We start from the raw sequence: 19,816 nt of genomic DNA, 5'->3' as shown, positions 1-19,816 counted from the left end.
CCTGGAGTTTGACAGTCGGTGGGGGGTGGACAGCACTAGATAAGTTTTAAATTAAGTAGACTAGCCGGGTGTCGTGGCACACGCTTGTAGTTCCAGATACTCAGGAGGCTGAGTCAGGAGGATCGCTTGAGCTCAGGAGTTCCAGGCTGTAGTGAGCTATGATGGGAACCACTGCACTCCAGCCTGGGCTACAGACCCTATCTCTAAAAAAGTATCATAAATAAATAAACAAAGGAGAAAATGCAGGTCAAGTGCGAGCACTGTGCAGGGCATGTGTTATGCTAGTAGATGTCACTGATTCTCCAGCCCTTAGGTACACTCCTGTCTTCTCTGGCAGACAGCAGCATTCCCCAGCAGGGGCTGGTGGCTGGCCCAGGCAGAGGATCCTCTAATGGCAGGCTCCTCCCCTCTGCAAGCCCTACAGCTCAAGGGAAAGAAACTTTAACATCAGAAAGAACTCAAGAAACCAGTTTTCCAAAACCTCTCTTCCCCTGTGTTTACCCCTTTGTTATGAATTTACTTCTTGGGTGTCGAAATATTTAAGAACTCGGTGGAGACCAGTTTTATACGTTTCCTTCTGTCCTTCCTGGCTCCACAGCTGCAAAAACATCACCCCCACTACTGAGCTTACTATGGGGCCACGCAAGGGTAGACGCTTGACAGACATTGTCTGATGTATTCCTTACTGCAGCTCCCCACCCCCGCCGTCCCTGCCCCCCAGGGAGGCATTACTTCCGTTTTCCCCAAAAGGAAAACGAGGCACCTACAAGTTAAGGAACTTGCTCAAGGTCACAGAATTTGAACTCAGGCCACAGATGCTGGAGCAACTGGATAAAGTCCTCATCGCCCCATATCACCCACCACCGACCCCCAGCAGAACGTGACCCTCGCCAGGACGGAGGCCGGCAGCTGGGGGACTGGAGCATGGGACCCCAGACCACGGACTCAGGCCTGGGCAGCCTCCCGGCTTCTGGGCTCCCCGCCGACCTCCTTCGCATTCCGCTGAGAAGCCGGGGAGGGGTTCACTCTCAGGGGCGCACAAAGGCATGAAAACCTTACTTCAGCCTCTGAGATGCGGAACTGACCGACCTATCGTCTTGGGACCCAACAGTGCGCTTGGGTGCACCAGTCCTCTTAACGTTGGTGCCAGCTCCCTCCCGCCTCCTTCCCATCCCAGAGGGCCCCCTCGCCCTGGGCCGCACGTGCCTCTGGCAGCTCGAAGAAGCTGTCGGGGCTTGCAGGAGAGCGCGCAAACTGAAACCAAAACAGGCCGACGCGAGGAACGTCCGGGGGGGGGACTGCAGACCCGCGGGAGCACAGCGCCTGGGCCAGGGCCTGGGAGCCTGGGCTCCGCCCCGCGCTCCTCTGCACCCCTTCCCCACGCTGCTCCCCTCTTCCTAAGCGTCCCCCCCTCTCCCGGGCAGCAGAAGAAGGGGTGGGACCCGGGCGGGCTCCGGGAAGGGGCCCTGGAGGAATGGATGGTGGCCGAAGGGCGGAGCAGGGGCGGGGCCCTCGGAGACTCCAAGGGGCGCCCCGGGCGTGAGGCACCCACTCTGGGAGCACAGAGAACTCAGGTAGTCCGGCTAGATGGCGGCGCGCAGCCTGGGCCGCGGCGTCGGGAGGCTGCTGGGCAGCCTGCGAGGGCTCTCGGGGCAGCCCGCGCGGCCGCTGTGTCGGGTGAGCGCGCCGCGCAGGGCGGCCTCGGGACCCTCGGGCAGCGCCCCCGCAGTTGCCGCAGCCTCACAGCCCGGCTCGTACCCCGCGCTGAGTGCACAGGCAGCCCGGGAGCCGGCCGCCTTCTGGGGGCCTCTGGCGCGGGACACTCTACTGTGGGACACCCCCTACCACACCGTCTGGGACTGCGACTTCAGCACTGGCAAGATCGGCTGGTTCCTGGGAGGCCAGTTAAACGTCTCTGGTGAGTGGGCTTCGGGAGACCCAGGACGCCCCCAACTCTTGCGTCCAGAGGGAACTCGGAGCCTCTCGTCTGCGGCAGCCGTCCCCGGGCTGCGCGGATCGCACCCCTGCAGGGGCCCCTCCTCCGGTATTCCGTCCGCCCCGCCAGCTCTAAGCAGTGGCTCCACGTCACCCCGTCCCTCATCCCATCCGGCCCCAGATCCACGTGCCCAGCTCGGGCCGGTGCCCGCGGGGACCCGGTGGCCGCTTGGGACGCCCCGCTGCTGGCCTTGCTCGGCGCGGCTCCTCGCTCTGCTGACTCCAGAGTTGCGTTACCGGGTGCATAGCGCCGCGGAGCCAGAGCCGGCGGGGAGCCGCGGGCTACACCCGAGCGCCCTGGAGTCGGGACTTTCCCGTTGCTATACCGGGGTGGACGGAAAAACAAAGCGGTGGCGGTTGTCACTGGGGGCTGCGGTGCCCGGGGATCAGCCTGAGGACAAGCCCTGCCCACATAAACAAACAGAGCTGTGGCGGGCGACCTGGGGAGGAGGAAACCCGGCGTGGCAGCTGGAACCAGTTATTTCCTCGCTGCGGGCCTGGGGCCTGTGGGCGGGAAGGAAGTAACAGCGGCCTCCGGGTTCTCGTTCTCGGCCTCAGAGAACTGCACCCCAGCGACCCAAGGCCTGCTTTGGACCCGCGGGGTCTGAGGTTCCCGGTGGTCAGTGGTCTGAAACTTGCTGAGCAGAGGCCTCTGCTGCTCTGCTAAGATTTGGGGCTGGGGGTCGTACACCGCACCCTCGCCCCCACCTAAGGCGCTGACTGGGCAGCGAGGGGGAAGCCCTGAACTGCAGGCAGGGCTGGCCACGCAGGGTGGGTGCCAAGTGCAGGGTGGGCCCTGGATGCAGGGTGGGCCTGGGTGTGGGGCCTGCGGGGAGGGCCTGGCAGACACGGTGTTGATCAGAGGGATGCAGGCCAGAAGAGTGGCCATAACCAGCTTGCTGGATTTGGGAGTGTTTGAGAAAGGACTTGAGGGTCTTTATGGCAGGGTCACCAGGGCCCCATTTCCTCCAGCTCCTCCCTCAGTTATCCCTGTTGTTCTGCCCCGCTAGCCCTCAGTGTCCACATTGTGAGAATGGGGGCAGTCATGCTCAGAGGTTAGGCTGAGTGCTGCAAGGTATGCAGCAGACCCAGCTCTTACTGGTGACCCACAGGCAGTAGCGATTTTAGTTTAACTTCAGATATAGCCATACAGTTGTAGGTAGTGTCTTGTGGTTAGTTTTCAAAGAAATTGAAAGGAACTTTGGACCTCCCCCCGATATTGTATATTACTTTGCTGGTTTAATTAAAATGAGTCACTTACTAGATAAGTGTTTTCTTTAACCTTGAGTCAGCAGCAAGTGCCCTCTAACTACTGGGAAAAAAACCAAACCCTTTGGTTTGCAGAGTTGGTGCAATGTGCCCTTGAAGGGGACTAGAGCAGCTTGCCCAAGGACAGAAATGGAAAGTGACCTGCTCTGGACTTGTGAGGCCAAGGTCATGGGGAACATTCACAGTTGGCCTGTGCACAGTTGCAGCCCCACTCAGATAAGACAGGGGGGCGGACCTCCTGGGGCCAACAGCAAGGACCTTCTGAACCTCGCTGGGTCAGGATCAGGGTGTGGTCAGCAAGCATTCTTCTGTCTCCTTTTCCTTCACTTATTTCTCCTGATAATATGGCCTTTACGGCTACCTTAGCCAGAAATTGAGCTTCAGAAAACTAACTTGAAAAACAGCTTTTCAGCAACTTTCTCCCCGGGATGTGCGTGCCCACCTGTTCATGGGTCAGCAATATCTCTTTCCTTTGTCGGTGTCTGCAAACCATAGTGGGGACAGTATGAAAAAGGGCCAGGCCAGGCCATGACTCCTCTGGGAGCCCCTAGAAAGTCATGGGATAGGTGAGAACACTTTGGCCTGATCTGTCAGCTGTGTGTGATAAAGTCAGATGGCTTGTTCCAAAGGAATATCACTCTTGAAGAAAACTTCACCTCACTCCTTCAAGAATACCAGTGGTTCTCAACGCATGGTCCTCAGACCAGCAGCATCCAGCATTACCTGAGAACTTTTGAGAAACAGAAATTCTGGAGCCCATCCTGGATATCTGGAATCAGAAACCCTGGGTGGGACCTGACACCTGTGTTTATAACGAGCCCTTCAGGTGCTCTAGAGGACACTCGGGCTTGAGAACCACTGGTCTGTACGCCTCAAAACAGGGCAGATGAAGGCACTTCTGAAACAGAATTGGGATTAGTGCCCGGCCATGGCCCTGTTAAACAAAGAGCAAACAAACAATGGGCTGTGGATGGTGCAACACCGTTTCGTGGCTCCAGGTGTCTTTAGAATCAGGACTCGGGTTGATTTCTTGCTTTCCCTGTACTGCACTTTGCATGTTTCCTCATCTGTAAAACAAGGGCAGTATGTAACTGAATTATGTCCTAGTTACTATCGATGCACATCAAACCACCCCTAAGCTTAGTGGTACAAGATAACAACAATTTTATATTCCTCGCAGAGTCTGTGGGTCAGAACTTTGGACAGGGCCAGATGGGGATGACTTGTGTCAAAGGGCAAAATTCCGACAAATTTAGTTTAAAGATCTTAATTCACTTTTTTCGTGATTATAGAACTGGGAAACACCTAATTCCATAAAACAGAATGAATGTTTGATGAGTTGAGCAGAGGAGGATGGTTTTATAGACAGAAGGGTCTGAAGAATGCGGACACGGAGAACAAAAAGTGGACTGGTTATTTCAAAGCTACTTTTGCTGTAAAGGTGAAAGTGGAAGGAGCTCCCTTACTACGCCAGCTTGTTTGGAGATTGAGCTATCTCTCACTCTCCTTGTTTCTTAGAAGGCTGGATAAACAACTTAGTTTCCATTTGGTGACACGGCACTTTAGCAAGAGTGACTCCATTTTTGTGTGATCTATTGGGCCTGATGCGGCTCAGTCCAGACCAGTGGCCTCCTATACATTTTATTTAACACTTGCTTCTGCTCCTCAATGTCTGAGGTTGGAGTCATCTGCCTGTTTCTCAGTCCCAAGTCTGGGGCCTGGTTTGGGACAACTTGCAGGCTGACTTCAGCCAGACCTGTGACCCAAAGCACCTCCTGGGGCTTGTCACAGCGTGGTGGCTGGGCCCAGGCAATGTCCGGCAACCAGAGGTCTAAGAGACCAGCACAGACACTATTAGACATCTTCTGACCTGGGAAAGGGCACCTGACTGTTTGCACCTGTTTTGTTATCCATCGGAGTATCTGTCAGCACACATATCCCAGGGCTGTTAGAATGAAATAAGAAAACGCTTGTAAGGCACTCAGCACTTTCTTAACACATTATACATCCCCAATCACTGGCCATTTGTTATTTATTAATGAAGCATGTGGGGAGGCTATGACCTTGTGCTTGGCCTTCAGCAGTGCTGCTGAGAGAGCTGAGCTTCATTTGAACTGGACCACATGAGCTTGCATCTGATCAGCCTGGGATAGGTGGGGAATAGGCTTCCGAGAGCATGCAGGTGGCTGAGGTGGCTTTCAAAACACCACAATATCCTGCTCATCCCACAACTCCAATAGCCAGACGAGGTTATGGTGTCTGAGGCCCACTGGGCAGGGTAGACAGAGTGTCTGTGCCCTTCTGTGACTTGCTTCTGTCACAGAAAAACTGCCTTGCAGAAGGTTCTTTGGAGAGCCAGGTTCTAAAAGGGATTCTTTCCCACCTGTGAAATTTGGCTCTGTCCTTTGTAGGGCTCTGCAACTGTTTTTGCCCTGTGGCATATCAACTCAAGATATCAGGAAGTTGTAAATGCAGAACCAGAGGGTAATGACATGTGTTACTTTCAAAACACACAGCTAAGCTCTATTTTTTAAACCCCCTATTTTAAGTGATGTTTTTCAGTGTGTATACTCTTAAGCAAGAGTGTAAAAATCCTCTTTGTAACCAAGCATTGAGCACTGGGAAATTTCTTGGATGCTTTTTGGAGATTAATTGCAGGAATAGAGGCCCTTTTGCTGTAGTTCCTCTCTGTTGGCTGTAGTTTCCTCTCTGTGGCATGCCTCCAATAGTTCAGAAGGCAGGACACTGACGGCGGCAAGACGCTGTGTGCCTGTGCTTCATTTTCCTCCTAGTCACTCCAGTGATTCAAGTAACTTTTTAAAGGTTTTTCAGGTAACTCTACATGAAAAAGGAACCCTAATCTTAGGAGGAGGGTCCTCCCAAGGAATCCAAGTCCTCTCCAGCTGTCAGGGGCACAACTTATTTTAAATAACAGATGCTCTGGGAAAATTTTCCAAAACAATTTTTGTGACTGACGTAATATCTCAAAGCGTGCCAGGGAAGATTGCTATTAAAAGAAAGTCCATTGTGGGCCAGGGGCCGGGGCTCATGCCTGGAATCCCAGTACTTTGGGAGGCTGAGGTGGGCAGATCGCTTGAGCTCAGGAGTTTGTGACCAGCCTTGCAACACACAGTGCAGTGAGACCCCAATTTTAAAAATTAGCCAAGCATGTGGTGTACACACCTTGTAGTCACAGTTACTTGGAAGGCTGAGGTGAGAGGATCCCTTGAGCCCAGGAGGTAGAGGTTGCAGTGAGCTGAGATCGTACACTGTACTCCAGCCTGGGCAATGAGTGGAGACCCTGTTCCAAAAAGCCTTCCATTGTATAGTAACTCCCTATTCAAATTGAATTTCCATATGCTGGGTTCCACTTTCAGTTAGAGGTGGAAAAGAGGGATGGCTTTTCTAATAACCAACAAGAGTACTTGAAGATTCCTACATGTGTCAATATAATGGAATGCTAATACTCTTTATAATGCGAACAAAAATACCAAACTCTCAACAGCTAATGGCATTAAGGACTGCTCTGCTGTGTGAGGCCCTGGGCGTCTGTGAGCGCGATGGAGGGCCCTGGTGGGACGGCCTTCTGCTCTGCATGGCTTGTCACATCCTCATGACACCAACGTGACGCGGTTGGTGGTCCCATTGCACAGATGTGGAAATAAAGGCTCCAGTTCATGTACAGCAATGAATAATCCAGAAAATGCTCAATACCATAAAGCCCACATTCTAATAAGGAGATGAACCATAAGTCAGTGAATGAGTAAGCCCACACTGGGCTGGGCGGGGGATTGTGATGTAATTCCCAACCCTGGTCCCCATGATAAAGGAATCTTAGGGACACGGTCCCTGCCCTTGGGGAGTGGCATTGTGTCCCATAGTGGGGACCACTGGGCAGCATGGGGCAGTGTGAAATGGTGTGGGCCACTGACAGGGGAAGTACAGGTCATCATGTGCTGGGAAACTTGGGAAAGGCTGGAAATAGGAAGTGGAGTTTCAGCTACACCTTAATTTGCCATAGGTCCTTGCCCATCTCTTTTTGGAAATGCTGAGAAATGGAATTTTCTTGTCCCACTGCCCAGTTCTTTGGGCAGATTTTTTTTGAATTTTCTTTTCCTCCTTCCTCTCTTCCCCTCTTCCCTCCCCTTTCCATCCTTCCTCACTTTCTTACCTCCTTCCTCCCCCTCCCTTCCGCCTTTTCATCCTGAAATTGAAGCATCAGCAGGAACCATAACTATGTGCGAAGAGCCATGTGCACATGAGTGTTAGGGCCACTGTCCCCCCAAACCCCACATGGAGCTTTCTCCAGGTGCTTGTGTGGTCTGAGCATCAGCCGTGGTAGCTAGAACAAAGACGGGGGGAGGGTTGTTCTGTTTGTCTTCCTGGGGACACCTTGACTCCATCAGACCCACAGTCAGCAATAATCCAATGGCACCTAATCCTTCCAGTCCCACCCAGACCAAGGATCATTATACCCACTCCAAGGATTAGGAAATGGGCTTGGATTAAATGATACGTGCATTGTCTGTGGTTAGTGAGTGGCTGGACAGGGGCTGGACTTTGGACCCTGAGTTTTTAGTGATGACTCCAGGCTGCCAGCCAGTGGCTCACGAGGCTGGCAAGTGTGTGTAATCACCCCTGTCCCAGAGGAAAAGGAAAACCACTGGAAATCTGGCATCTGCGTAGAAAGTGGACATGCATGCAGGTCCATGTGCACGCATCGTCAGTCGGGTCCCAGGACCAGCAGCGGTTGCATCACTAAGATCTTGTTAGAAATGCAGATGCCCAGAGCGGGGGCGGGGCACACCAGCTCCAGCTAACACACCCTCTGGGGATTTCTGATGCCACTCAAGGTTGAGAAGCGCTGATTTGGGCCAAAAAAGAGAGCGTCTTCTACTTGAGGGATGAAGCCACAAAGACAAGAAGAGGTCTGCTCCCTCCCTTGGGTGTGAGGGGACCACCTGTCGCCAGTTACACCCCAATAGGACCCTTTGGCTCGAGGACGCAAGTGGTCTGTTTCTCGGCTCTGTGCTCTGGACTAGGCTACCTGAACCCAGACCCCAGCAGGACACTCGGCCGGCGCCCTCGGGAGCGCAGCAGGCAGCGAGCATCTGGAAGAGTTGGGGATGCACAGGGTCCGGGACAGTGAGGTGCTTGGGAGAGTGAGCGCGTTGGGCTGAGACCTGCAGTGTGGGTGTGAGGAGGGCACAGCGCCCCAGGCAGGGAGAAGCCACAGCAAAGGCCCCAGGGCAGGGGAGCTCACCAGACGTGGCTTGGCCAGCAGGGAGAGGCAGGTCACTGGGGCCTTGGTGGCCACTTTTTGAGCACCTTCTGCATGTGGTGAGGCACCTGGGGGACACTGTGTTTGGGGCTCCGTTCTGATCTGCTGGACTCAGGCCACCTGTCAGTCCTGGAAAGATAGGGACACGTGGCTTATCTCACGGGCCACCCAGCAGCACCTGGGTGCTGTCCATCCTAGGGCTGGCCTGCCCCTCTCCACCTTCCTCAGCTCTGCCTTCCTGCTTGGTATAAAATGGTGCAGGATGTCATGCTGGGCTGGGAGGTTGTGAGGGCCTGTTTGAAGTCGGGCAGTCACTCTCTCTGAGAGAAGTGTCCTGGTGCCCTGGCTGCTGTGGGAGCAGGTGAAGCAATGAGATGAATGCCAAGGCGAAGTGTCCAGCGTGGTTCCAGCCCTTCCTGCTTCGTCCTGGCTGGGGCCTTGGGTAGGTCACTGTGCCATTCAGAGGCATTTTCTCATCTACGCCTGGGCAGGCCACTCTTCTGGAGGGCTCCAGGGTCAAATTTGGAGTGGAGCAAGTGTGTCAGGCAGAGCTTTTCAGATGTGAGAGTGGGTTCACATCTCCTGGGGCTTCTTATGAGGCTGGTTGGGACTCAGCAGGTCTGGGTGGGACTGACAGTTTGCATTTGTGACCAGCTCCTGGGGGGGGGGCTGGCGGGTGCAGAAAATGTCTAACCTCAGCTGGGCACTCCCAGGCTTGTCATAGCTGCCCAGAGTCACTGGAGGTGACAGGCAGGCAGCGGGGTATAGGACCCTCTATGGAGGGATGATCTCCTGCTGATTGTTCAGAAGCCAGAAGTCCATCGCTTTCATGTGAAATCTCTTGATTTGTAAATATTGGACTGGATTCACACACACACGCCCACACACCCTGGTCAGGGTGCTTAGCACATCTGTATACTGGACTCAGCCTAGGGACCACGTTGGCAAATATCGGCTGTACCTGTGTTTTAATTTTCTCCCTGGCAGTTGTGTTGTTTTTCCATCTCCTTCAGGGTTTACATGTTCCTCTCGCCTGCCTGAATTGGCCTCACTATTCTTTCCCCTGTCTGTAAGACCAAGCCTGATTCTTCCCTCCTCCCCTCTTCCCCCACTACTGGCAAAGCTTGCTTTCCTCCCACTTGTTGCATAGAGCAGTTCTCCACTGCCTGGTGAAGAATTGGACTGTTATCAGGTGACTTTGGAGGGTAGGATGGTAGGACAGACTGTGGAGCCAATCTGCCTGTGTTGAATCCAGCTCCGCCTCTGTGTGACCTTGGGCGGGCAGGTTAACTTCTCAGGACCTCTGTTTTCCCATCCATAATGGGAGATGCTGGTGGTGTGGGCGCTCGCTCTGTGGAGGCTCTTGCAGTAATTATTGTTTCAGCCCCAGGCTGCTCTTAACTTCCTAGGGCTTGCCTCCCTAGGGTAAATTCAGCTCCATTTCCCTGTTTGGACAAGTGTTATGAGCCTGCCACCACCGACCTTATGTGTTTGGTCACTTTGCATGTTTCTTATGTTTGCATCTGTCTCCTGCACCCACGACAGGGGTTTTGAATCTGCCCTGGCATTTCCCTCAGTGCTCAGCATGGTGCCTTGATCAGGATTGGCACCCAGGACTGGTTGGGTTAAACTATCTCAGGGTTGTATGCTGCTTCTCTTTGCTCCTAAGAGACTACCCAACACCCAGCAAAACATTGTGGGGTTAATGCTGCACTTGGCATGACCACAGTGAACAGAGGTTAGCGTGCCCACTCCCCCAACACACACAGAGATGTCGGGTTCCTTGTGTAAATTCAGGTCTGCCACTGAGCCCCTTCTTAGTTTGTCTTCTTGTTTATATTTTCTTCCATTTTGGGGGCATTTCTTCTCTTTTATTTTTCTGTTAATAGTAGTTCAAAGAACTTTCTTGTGTCTGTTGCTAGTATTAATAATTTTTTCCTGGCATCTGTCTTCATTTACTACATTTTTGAGGTGTAATTTACAAACAGGATACAGGGGTGACCCTGAGAGACCAGGTGGGCAGGTGCTGCTGCCCCCAAAGCCAATCATGGGGCTCGTGTCCCTGCATACCCGGGGACCCACCGATGGGCCAGTGAGTGAAGAGAGCTGGCTTGAGGGTTGTCAGAAGGGGCTCAGCTTTGGAATCTAATGAGTAGTGACCAGCCTGCTGGCGGAGGAGCCCGTGCTGCTAATCCTCACTCTCACAGTGTGCCGGTGTGCCACAGAGTTGACTGTTTCTGCTGGAGGGTCATGTGTGGGAGCTTGGGTAATGGAGAGGGAGGGAGCTGAGCCTTCTGCAAAACCAGGAGGACATTTCCCCATCACGAGCCACTTCTTGGAACAAGGCTGGTTTACTGGGTACTAGTGGAACACGTGGGGGAGTTGGGTCCTCATCCCTTCTTGCACCTTTAACCTTGGGGGCAAGAAAGCACTGGGCAGATGGGAACTGCAGGAGCCAAGCCCTGAAACAGGAATGACCTGTTTGCGCTGAGTGTTCTTTCCAACAGCTCAGGCTGCACTGCCCAGCCCTGGCTGCACATCAGAACCAACCATGGTGTCTTTGAGGCTTTGAAGGCCCAGGGCCCATTGGGTAGGGTCTCTAGGGGTGGCCCAGGAGATGCCAATATGCAGCCAGGGTTGGGTCCATTGTGAAGCAACCACTTCAGAATATTTGCAGGACATCACCTTATACCTCTGAGATCATGTTTGTTCACCGTTCTCCTTGCAAGCAGGTAGAAACATCATCACTGATGAGGACAGGGCCCCTGTCAGTGGGAGAAGAGAGAGCCACAGCAAACTAGACCCCTGCTCCAATCCCTCACCCTGGCTGAATTCTCACTCCAAAAGCACCAAGTGTAACATCTGCAAACCCTCTTTTTGTACAGTCAACTGCTTGGACCAGCATGTTCGGAAGTCTCCCGAGAGCGTTGCGTTGATCTGGGAGCGCGATGAGCCTGGAACGGAAGTGAGGATCACCTACAGGTACTGTGTGCCCTCGAATGTTCAAGGTGCAAGGGAGGCACCCAGCTCCGTCCTGTGTACTGAGTGGCTGTCAGGGAGGGGCTGTGTGAGTCTCAAGGAGTGCATTTTGGCTTCGCAAATGCTCTCTTATCCAGGAAAAGTAAACGTGAACGCAAGCAGAATGAAACACAGTAAAAGCCGGTCTAGCCTGCCTGGCCACACTCTCAGTGCCTTGTGAGGGTGGGACGATAAATAAAATCGTCTTTAGAAGAGTTATTTTGTTTTTAAGCTGATCTTTTTAGTCTCTGATTCCTTAAGCATATTCTATGTGCCCAGCATGTTTCAGATGCTGTGTGCGTTGGGGGGTTTGCACTGGTCTTCCCCAAGCTGCTTCCTGTAGGAGCTGCTGTGTCGGTGCAGCACCTTTGTTCTCCATGCAAACCCCTTTTGCCTGAGGCTTACCTTACCCTTACAGAGATGCCTCAGGCCCACTGTGCCTCTAAACTGTGAGTTCCTAAGTCCCCATCACACACAATCATCCAGCGTGATTACTCTCCTGAGGGCAGCTCCACGGTCTTCTTGTCCAATTACTTACCAGGTCTTCACTGGGTGCCTTCGTGTCGATATGGGCTGGGGTATGTTGCAGTAACAAACAATCCCCAAGCACATGGCAGAGCATGGCTGGGTGGCCACTGTGAGCTGAATAGTCTGGAAGGCCTCTTGGAGGAGGCAATGTTTCAGCTGAGGTCCTATGGGCCAAGAGGAGCAGTCCTGAGGAGACAGGGGCAGACCTGGTCCAGGGGTCCCAGAAGTAGAAGGAAGGTGCACGTGGCTGGAACACGGGAGCGAGGGAACGTGGAGGAGGAGCATTCTGACAGGCAGGTCCACACTGGGCAGCCTGAGAGCAGTAGTCACTGCCCTGCCACTCGGGTGACCTGGGGGCGAAGGGGCACTTGTAGTTTCCTGTTTGTTTCTTGAACTCCAGTTTTATCACAGACCAAATTCACCAAACCTGCTAAAACTGCACTCACGCTGACTATTGGATGCAGACAAGTGATGCTAGTGGATCTGCTGCAGCTCCCAGTGGGCCCTGTCCTGCTTGTTCCTCTCCTCGGCCCCCAGGAGCCCTCAGGCCCATCACAGCCTCCACCAGCCTCGGCCAGGGCTCCTTTGCTGACCCGTCTCCCCACCGGTCAGACTTACAGCCTATATAGCATGCATTTCTTATCTCTAGTCCCTGGTTGCAGATGCCATGTGGCCCACAGGCCAGCAGCATTCTGCTGCCCGGGAGCCTCGGGCCCCAGTGGACAACTGAGCAGCCCCCCAGGTGGCCCCTGCACACTGGAGTGCAGGGGCTCTGAAGACCCAAGCTGCTGCAGCCGCCCCTCACCATGGTGGGCCCAGCTCCATTTGCCTGCGAACAAACCCCCTTCTGAGAAGGAAATTGAGGCTGCTACCCTGGGAGTTGTTCTTCAGTAAAAGATGAAATCCTTCTGTTGGGGGTCGGGGGCTAAAGGAGCTGCACCTGGAGGTCCGGCAGGGCGGGCCCAGCCATGGCACTCCCCGAAAGGCCAGTTTCCCTCCATCAGTCTCTCAGGTGTGCCTGAACCCTGGGGCCGGCGGGCCGTGTGCGATGCCCTCTCGGCTGGACGCTGCCCGTGGGTGCACTGAGTGCATGCTAAGCAGCGGTTCGGTCTGTGAGTGGGGCTGGAGCCCTGTGGAGATGTGTGGTTAAACATAAACCATATGAGAATTCTCAGGACTGCAGCCAGCCTATGAAAACTAAGGACAGCTTCAGGCCCATGGCACTGAAATGGCCCTGGCAAAGTACTTATTACTCTGTCTCCAAAAATAAACAGGGGCCGGTCACAGTGGCTCACGCCTGTAAACCCAGCACTTTGGGACGGTGAGGTGGGCGGATCACTTGAGGTCAGGAGTTTGAGACCAACTTGGCCAACATGGTGAAACCCCGTCTGTACTAAAAATACCAAAATTAGTTGGGTGTGGTGATGTGCGCCTGTAGTCCCAGCTACTTGGGAGGCTGAAGCAGGAGAAACGTTTGAACCCGGGAGGTGGATGTTGCAGTGAGCCAAGATTGTGCCACTGCACTCCATCCTGGGTGACAGAGCCAGACTCCATCTCAAAAAATAAATAAAAAAAATAAATAAAAAAATAAAAATAAACAGACCTCTTCCAAAATGGTTTTGCAGACTTTAGCCAGGCTTAATACGAGGTGACCATTTCTGTTTACTGTTTGAGTGAAAAGTGTTACCTGTAATTGCAGCTAGTATTTGAGGGATGTGAGTTCCTTACTGTCCTGGTCATGCTAAGTTTCTGATGTGAGGTTTTCTTCTTCCTTTCTCTGAGGGAAGCCCCCAGACATTGGTGCTGGTTGTCCTCCCAGCAGACATATCACTGCCACTGAACACAGTGCTTTCCTGCCCACGGGCCTCGTGCCACAGCACTTAAGGTGCCTAGGAGGGTTGCAGGCCTCCTCGGCTGGAAGATCAATGTACAGACTAGCAGCCTGGGCCTGTTAAAGAAACCCCTTGGGGCTGGTAGAGATTGGGATGCCGGTGGCGATGCAGGAAGCTTGCAGGCAGTGAGGAAGTCTGTGTGTTACAATCCCAGGTGACCTGGCAAAGGAAACCTCCCGACTCTGACCCCCACCGTGACCTTAGGCACAGGTGACGCTGGGTCAACACAGGCAGATGCAGCCCTGGGACGGGTGCCCACGGCCTTTACCCTGCAAGTGCAGGATTTGCAGTCCCTGCTTCCCCAGGTCCTCGGGGGCACAGGGTCTGCAGAAAGAGGCACGTTCTAGCTCTAGTTCAGTACCATCTTGCTGCTGGCCTGTGCCCTTGTGTGGCTCCCTAATCTCCCCGGGTGTGACTTTCCCATCTGTACACCCAGGGTAATTGTCACAATGGAGATGACTGTAAAGTAGGCACAGGGAGATGACAGCTTGAACGCACTAGCAAGTAAGAATAGCCGTGATGATGATGTAGCTGCTATTTATTGAGTACTCACTGGATTCCAGAGCTGTTTTCAGCATTGTAACTGGGCAGCGACGTTGGGCCTCGTGCTGGCTGGCTGCAGGGCTCGGGAAGGAGGAGCCCCTTCCCTGCCGCGGTTTTACCCCGCTTCCTCCTTCATAATTGCAGCCCTCACTTCCCACTGGGAGGTGAAGGGCTCAGCCTGGGACATCTGCACTCATCTCCCAGGGCAGTCTGCCACCCAATTCCAGGTCCCAGCTCCATTTCCAGCCTTCCTCTGCCCAGAGCTAGCTGAGGCAGCCCTTCTCCCCTGGTGAAGCAGCAGGCTGAAAGCCCAGAGCAGAACAGTGCCTGCCAGAGGCTGTGGGCCTGGTGGCCCTGAGGCTGTGGGTCCAGGCAGCACTCTGGGAGGGCAGCGGTTCTTTTTGGCTGTTTACCTGCACTTCTCCAGCAGGTGCCCATTTTATTTTATTTTTATTTATTTATTTTTGAGACAGGGGCTCAAAAATGTCACCCAGGCTGAAGTGTAGTGGTGCTGTTACAACTCACTGCAGCCTCGAGCTCCTGGGCTCAAATGATTCTCCTGCCTCAGCCTCCCAGTAGCTGGGACTACAGGTGTGTGCCACCAAGCCTGGCTAAGCATTTTATGTTTTGTAGAGATGGGATCTCGCTATGCTGTCCAGGTGGGTCTGGAACTCCTGGGTTGGAGTGATCTGCCCACCATGGCCTCCCAAGTACTGGGATTCCAGGCGTGAGCCAACGCCCCCGGCCGGTGCCTGTTTTAGAAGACTGTCCTTCACACTGTAGTTCGCATGGGCAGGTTCTAGAGACCCTGGGGGGTGGCCATGTGGAGAAATGCAAATTCCTCTCTTTTGGGAAAGCGGTGGCCCAGGTAGATGAACGAGGCTTTGAGATGGCTGCTGCCTAGCTGGTGTGTTTCTCCCTGCCTGGAGCCTGGAGTCTGGGGTCTGGGGTCTGGGCCAGGAATTTCCAGGCTAGGGCTGGATTCCAGGTGCAGGAAGCAGCCTGAGGCCCTGTGCAGGTCCAGATCTTCTCAGCCAGCAGGGTATGCCCCCACACAGAGGAGAGACCGGACTGTGGGTGCCAGGCTGGGGGTGCCTGCAGAGGCTCCAAATCAGTGAACCTCTTCTCTGAGGGTCTCTGTAGGGGGGTGTGAACTTGAACTTGAACTTAAATGAGAGCATCTTAAGCCAGAGGACCAGGTTTTAGCTCTGGCTTGTCCTATGGCCTCAGACCTATCCCTCTGGGCTTTAGTGTCCTCATCTGTAAAAGGAGGGATTCGATGGCCCCAGTGTTCCAGCCCTGGCAGGCATGCATGAAACACGGAGGGGCAGAACTGGGCCCCGAGTCTGTGAGGAAGCGCAGTCACTGTGTGCCACTCCGGGAGCTGTTGCCCTGTGGAAACTCCCGCTGGTGGGGGTAATTTCTGTGACTGTTATTTCCCGGCCTTTTTATTGGGCAGGGTCCTGCACAGTGAGAAACCCCTGACCAGAGGAGCAGAGGGGATGTCAGGCCTCCCCCAACCCCAGCTGCCTCAGAGTCCCAGGGGATTGAGGGAAGGCTTTCTCCGTGGGTGTGCTGGGCTGGGCATGGGGCTTTACTGTGAATCTGTGCAGCCTGGCACCTGACACGGAGGCCCGCAGGGCCGTGCATGACAGGGCCTGTCCGTTCACCCTAGGGAGAGGGAGCTGCCACACACTACAGCTGAGGTGGGGCGGGGACTGAGCCTGGGGCCACCTCTCTGAGAGCTTGTTTCTGTTGTCCGCCCTGGATATCTTCAAACACAGCCATTTAGGGGGGTCACAGAAGTGGCTGGTCCCTTGAGGGGAGCAGGAAGCAGGAAGTCCTGTCACAGACACTTAGTTGGAGAAGGCTTTGTGGAGGGTTGAGTTTTGAGAGGCAGAGGAAGGGGAAGTGTGATGAGGGCAGGAGTGGGGGACTGGTGAGGACACGGCAGGGGGAGGGGCCAAGGTCTGGGAACTGGTGGAGGCGGGAGGCTGTGCCCTGCCTGCCTTGACCCTGGCAGGGGGAGGGGCCAGAGCCCTGGACCTGGTGGAGGCAGGAGGCTGTGCTCTATCCACCCTGACCCTGGCTGTGGACCTAGAGCCTGTCGCTCCACCTCTCCCACCCTTGGTTTTCGCATTTGCAAAATGCAGTCACACTTCTCCTCCACCGGGCTGCTGGGGGTGGAGAGGGACACGTGGGATGAAAACCAGAGGGGTGCCTGGAAGATGAAGGCCCGTTGCAGCCACAGGTCGGGGCCAGGTGAAGGAAGGCCAGCAGAGGGTTTCAGATTTGAAGAAGGGCAAGACATGGGTGGACCCGTGGCTGTTGGGGCTGAGAGTGGGTGGGTGGTGATTTCAGGGGTGATGGTACTCAGTGGGACTTTGCCTGGGAGGACACATGCATGAGCTAAAATGTGCCCCTTCCCTATGTCCCTAGTGGGTGACCCTTGCCCTTTGCTCTTCTGCTCACCCCCCCCAAGTTAATTACCCTAATGAGCACACTCCCTTATGAAAACATCAGGGCAGCTGGGGGAGGATCCTAACTCACGGGAGGCTGTGGGGGAACAGCCTCGCTGACCCGTGTGTGACACAGCGGCTGTTGTGGAAGGCAAACTCGGTGTGGTCTGTAGGGCTCCCAGGGCGGGTGAGGCGTGGAGTCCCAGCCTAGCTGCCCCACCTGAGAGGAGGGTGCCCAGGCAGCCTCTGAGACTCGGGCTGGGACGCTTGGTCTGGAATCTGCATGCTAGAGCCAGAATCTGACAGGAACCCATGTTACTCGGGACGGGCTGTTTTTAAAGCAGCATCCACCTTTCCTCCAGCCCCGGGCTGCAGCTGCTGCCGCTGGAATATTTGGGGTCTTCCTATGCACGCTGTCTGTGCTCCCTTGCGTTCTCCTGGGTGCTGAGGTCCTGGCACTTCGTAGTTTAGAAAGGCCCCATCTTCAGACTGCAGTGCAGTAACCCACACTGAGGGAGTTTATCTTTATGTCCACACGCGAGCAAACGCCTGCGGTGGAGCTGGATCCCGGCTTTTGTGACCCCCTGCTACCACGCAGGCTGGATCCCGGCTTCTGTGACCCCCCTGCTACCACGCAGGCTGGATCCCGGCTTCTGTGACCCCCTGCTACCACGCAGGCTGGATCCTGGCTTCTGTGACCCCCCTGCTACCACGCAGGCTGGATCCCGGCTTCTGTGACGCCCCTGCTACCATGCAGGGGCTGTTGGGGTTGGCCCAGTTCTGGGAAGGGGCGGAACAGCTGGCAGAGCCGAGGGGTGGGAGCTAGCGGGTGATGGTGAGGAGGTGGGGAGGGGCGTGGGCTGGTGGGGGCACAGCCTCCCTAGGGGGAGGGTCACGCCTGGAGATGAGTCTGTGAGGACCAGGACACAGCTTTGTGGCTCCTGTTTTGCGTTTTCCCTCCTGTTTCTGCAGGCACTAGGCAGGGGGTGAGTGACTTGCAGCTTTGCTATGGGCTGCACTGTGGGGTCCCTCAGTCCTGCCCGTGTCCAGTCCCCACCAGCACAGTGTGGGCAGCACAGGGGCCAGTGGATGAAACTTTCTCACCTGTCCAGAACTGCAGCTCAGCTCAGTTCACCCCCATCCCTTCCCCATGGAGGGGCTACATCTTCATTCCCAAGTTCCTGCCCTTGACACTGCCTCCTCCCCTGCTAGGCAGACACAGAGTGAAGGTGTCACCGTGGGTTAGATGTGGGGTCCAGTGCACGGAATGGAAACCAAAGCCCATTCAGTAGTGAGTGTGCCCCTGTGGCAGGGTGCCCAGTGCAGCCCCGGGTGGGGTACGACAGTGGGGTGAGGATGGACTAGACCTCCTAGCTGGCCCAGGAACCCCTAACTCCTGGCAACAGGCCTGCACACAAGGCCTTGGATGGATGGGGCACCAGCCCTCCATCCTCCTCAAGTCACCTGGTATCTCCTCGGTGTCCAGTCTGGCCTTGCCACCCTTACACTGCCTCTGTGGGTCTGGCCTTGGGCAGGAGCTGACACCAAGGATTTCAGTTCATATTGATGTTTGCCTGGGACCCTGATTTTTAAAGCTGGGGACTCTGGTATCCATAGAGCTTTAGGAACTTGGGAGTTCATGCAGCTGAAAAGGTTCCCCAGCTCTGACTGTGGTGGATGTACTGAGGAGTCTATAGTCCCATCAGAAGTGGAGTTCAGGTCTGAATGGGACCCCTGGGCTCTGCAGCTGAGGCTTCTGGCCCTCCACACACCTCTAAATAAACATCCTGGTGTGCCCAGGCCGAACTCCACTGCATGTAGACAGGATGCCCTGTTGCTGGCCAGGGCCACGTCTTCCAGGTGTCTGGGGCCTCAGAGGACCAGTAGACACTTATTAGGCACTGACACCAGCTGGGGTTTAGGGGGCTCATGCCAGAGGACTCCAGGACCCCTTGTGCAGGGTTCAGAGACTGAGGGTCGGCTGCTAGAGGAGGTAGGATCAAAGGCTGTGGAGTTACTGGTGCCAGGACAGGAGGTGGTGGCACGGTGCTGCTGGCCTCTTGCAACAGGGGCCTCCCCTGTCATTCTTTCTCCTGACCCTCCCTGTGGCTGTCTTGACCTCATCTGAACATTGTGACAGTAGGGGGTCAGGATGGGTGGGGACTTGACAATTTCCCATCCACAAATCCAGTCTAGTTCCCCTGAGAAGCCTGGAGAGAGGTTTCAGGGCCGCTTGCAGATATGGTGAATGTGTCTGCCCCCTGTTCGGGCCAGCACAGTCCCACTCTCCCTGCTGCTTCTGCGTGGATGAAGCCTTTAGGGGAATGGCCTCGACCAAGGGAGACAGGCCATGTGGACAGGGACTTCAGAAGTGGTCACGTGGGATCTTCTCAGACATGAATGTCTTCAGGAATTCCTCATGGTCTCCAAACATGCCAGGGAAATTGCCAGGCAGCTTTAACAACTGTGTCACTCTGGCTGGAATTTACAGCAGTGATTTCCAGCTGCAGGCCATGCCTCAGAGTCCCCTGGGGAGGGTTTCTAGTGAGACAGTACCCAGGCTTTGCTTGGGCCATTCTGAGTTTCTGGGAAGGTCATGGGAATCTGTATTTGAAAATGCATCCCTGGGAATGCCGCAGCAATGGCTCGTCAGAAATCTGTCAGGATTCAGTTGTAAAAAAGGGAAATCACCGCTGTTCTTTTAAGTGGAAAGGGAGTTTAGGCAGGGTGCTTCCAAATCCCTGGGAGGTAGGAAGAGCAGCCTCTGGGGGGACCTTCAGCCTCGACCTCTGGCACAATCAGAAGGGCCTCCAGAGACCTCACTGGCACTG

At 54.9% G+C, this 19,816-nt stretch overlaps 1 protein-coding gene across 3 annotated transcripts in view; it reads left to right on the top strand.

Moving 5' to 3' along the window:
- The first annotated feature begins 749 nt into the window (after nt 1–749).
- ACSS1 (acyl-CoA synthetase short chain family member 1) overlaps nt 750–19,816 on the top strand; it is a 55,398-nt gene continuing 36,331 nt past the window's right edge. For all 3 annotated transcript variants that reach the window (XM_021921316.2, XM_009216674.2, XM_003905171.3), the window contains exons 1-2: nt 750–1,918; nt 11,431–11,527. In XM_021921316.2, coding sequence (XP_021777008.1) covers nt 1,588–1,918; nt 11,431–11,527 — 428 coding nt within the window. In that variant the 5' untranslated portion in view covers nt 750–1,587. The remainder of the gene's footprint in view (nt 1,919–11,430; nt 11,528–19,816) is intronic.

The sequence above is a fragment of the Papio anubis genome, chromosome 16 (assembly GCF_008728515.1).
Source record: "Papio anubis isolate 15944 chromosome 16, Panubis1.0, whole genome shotgun sequence".
Lineage (NCBI taxonomy): Eukaryota > Metazoa > Chordata > Mammalia > Primates > Cercopithecidae > Papio > Papio anubis.
Note: the sequence above shows the minus strand (reverse complement) of the source record. Positions and strands in the feature narration are given on the sequence as shown.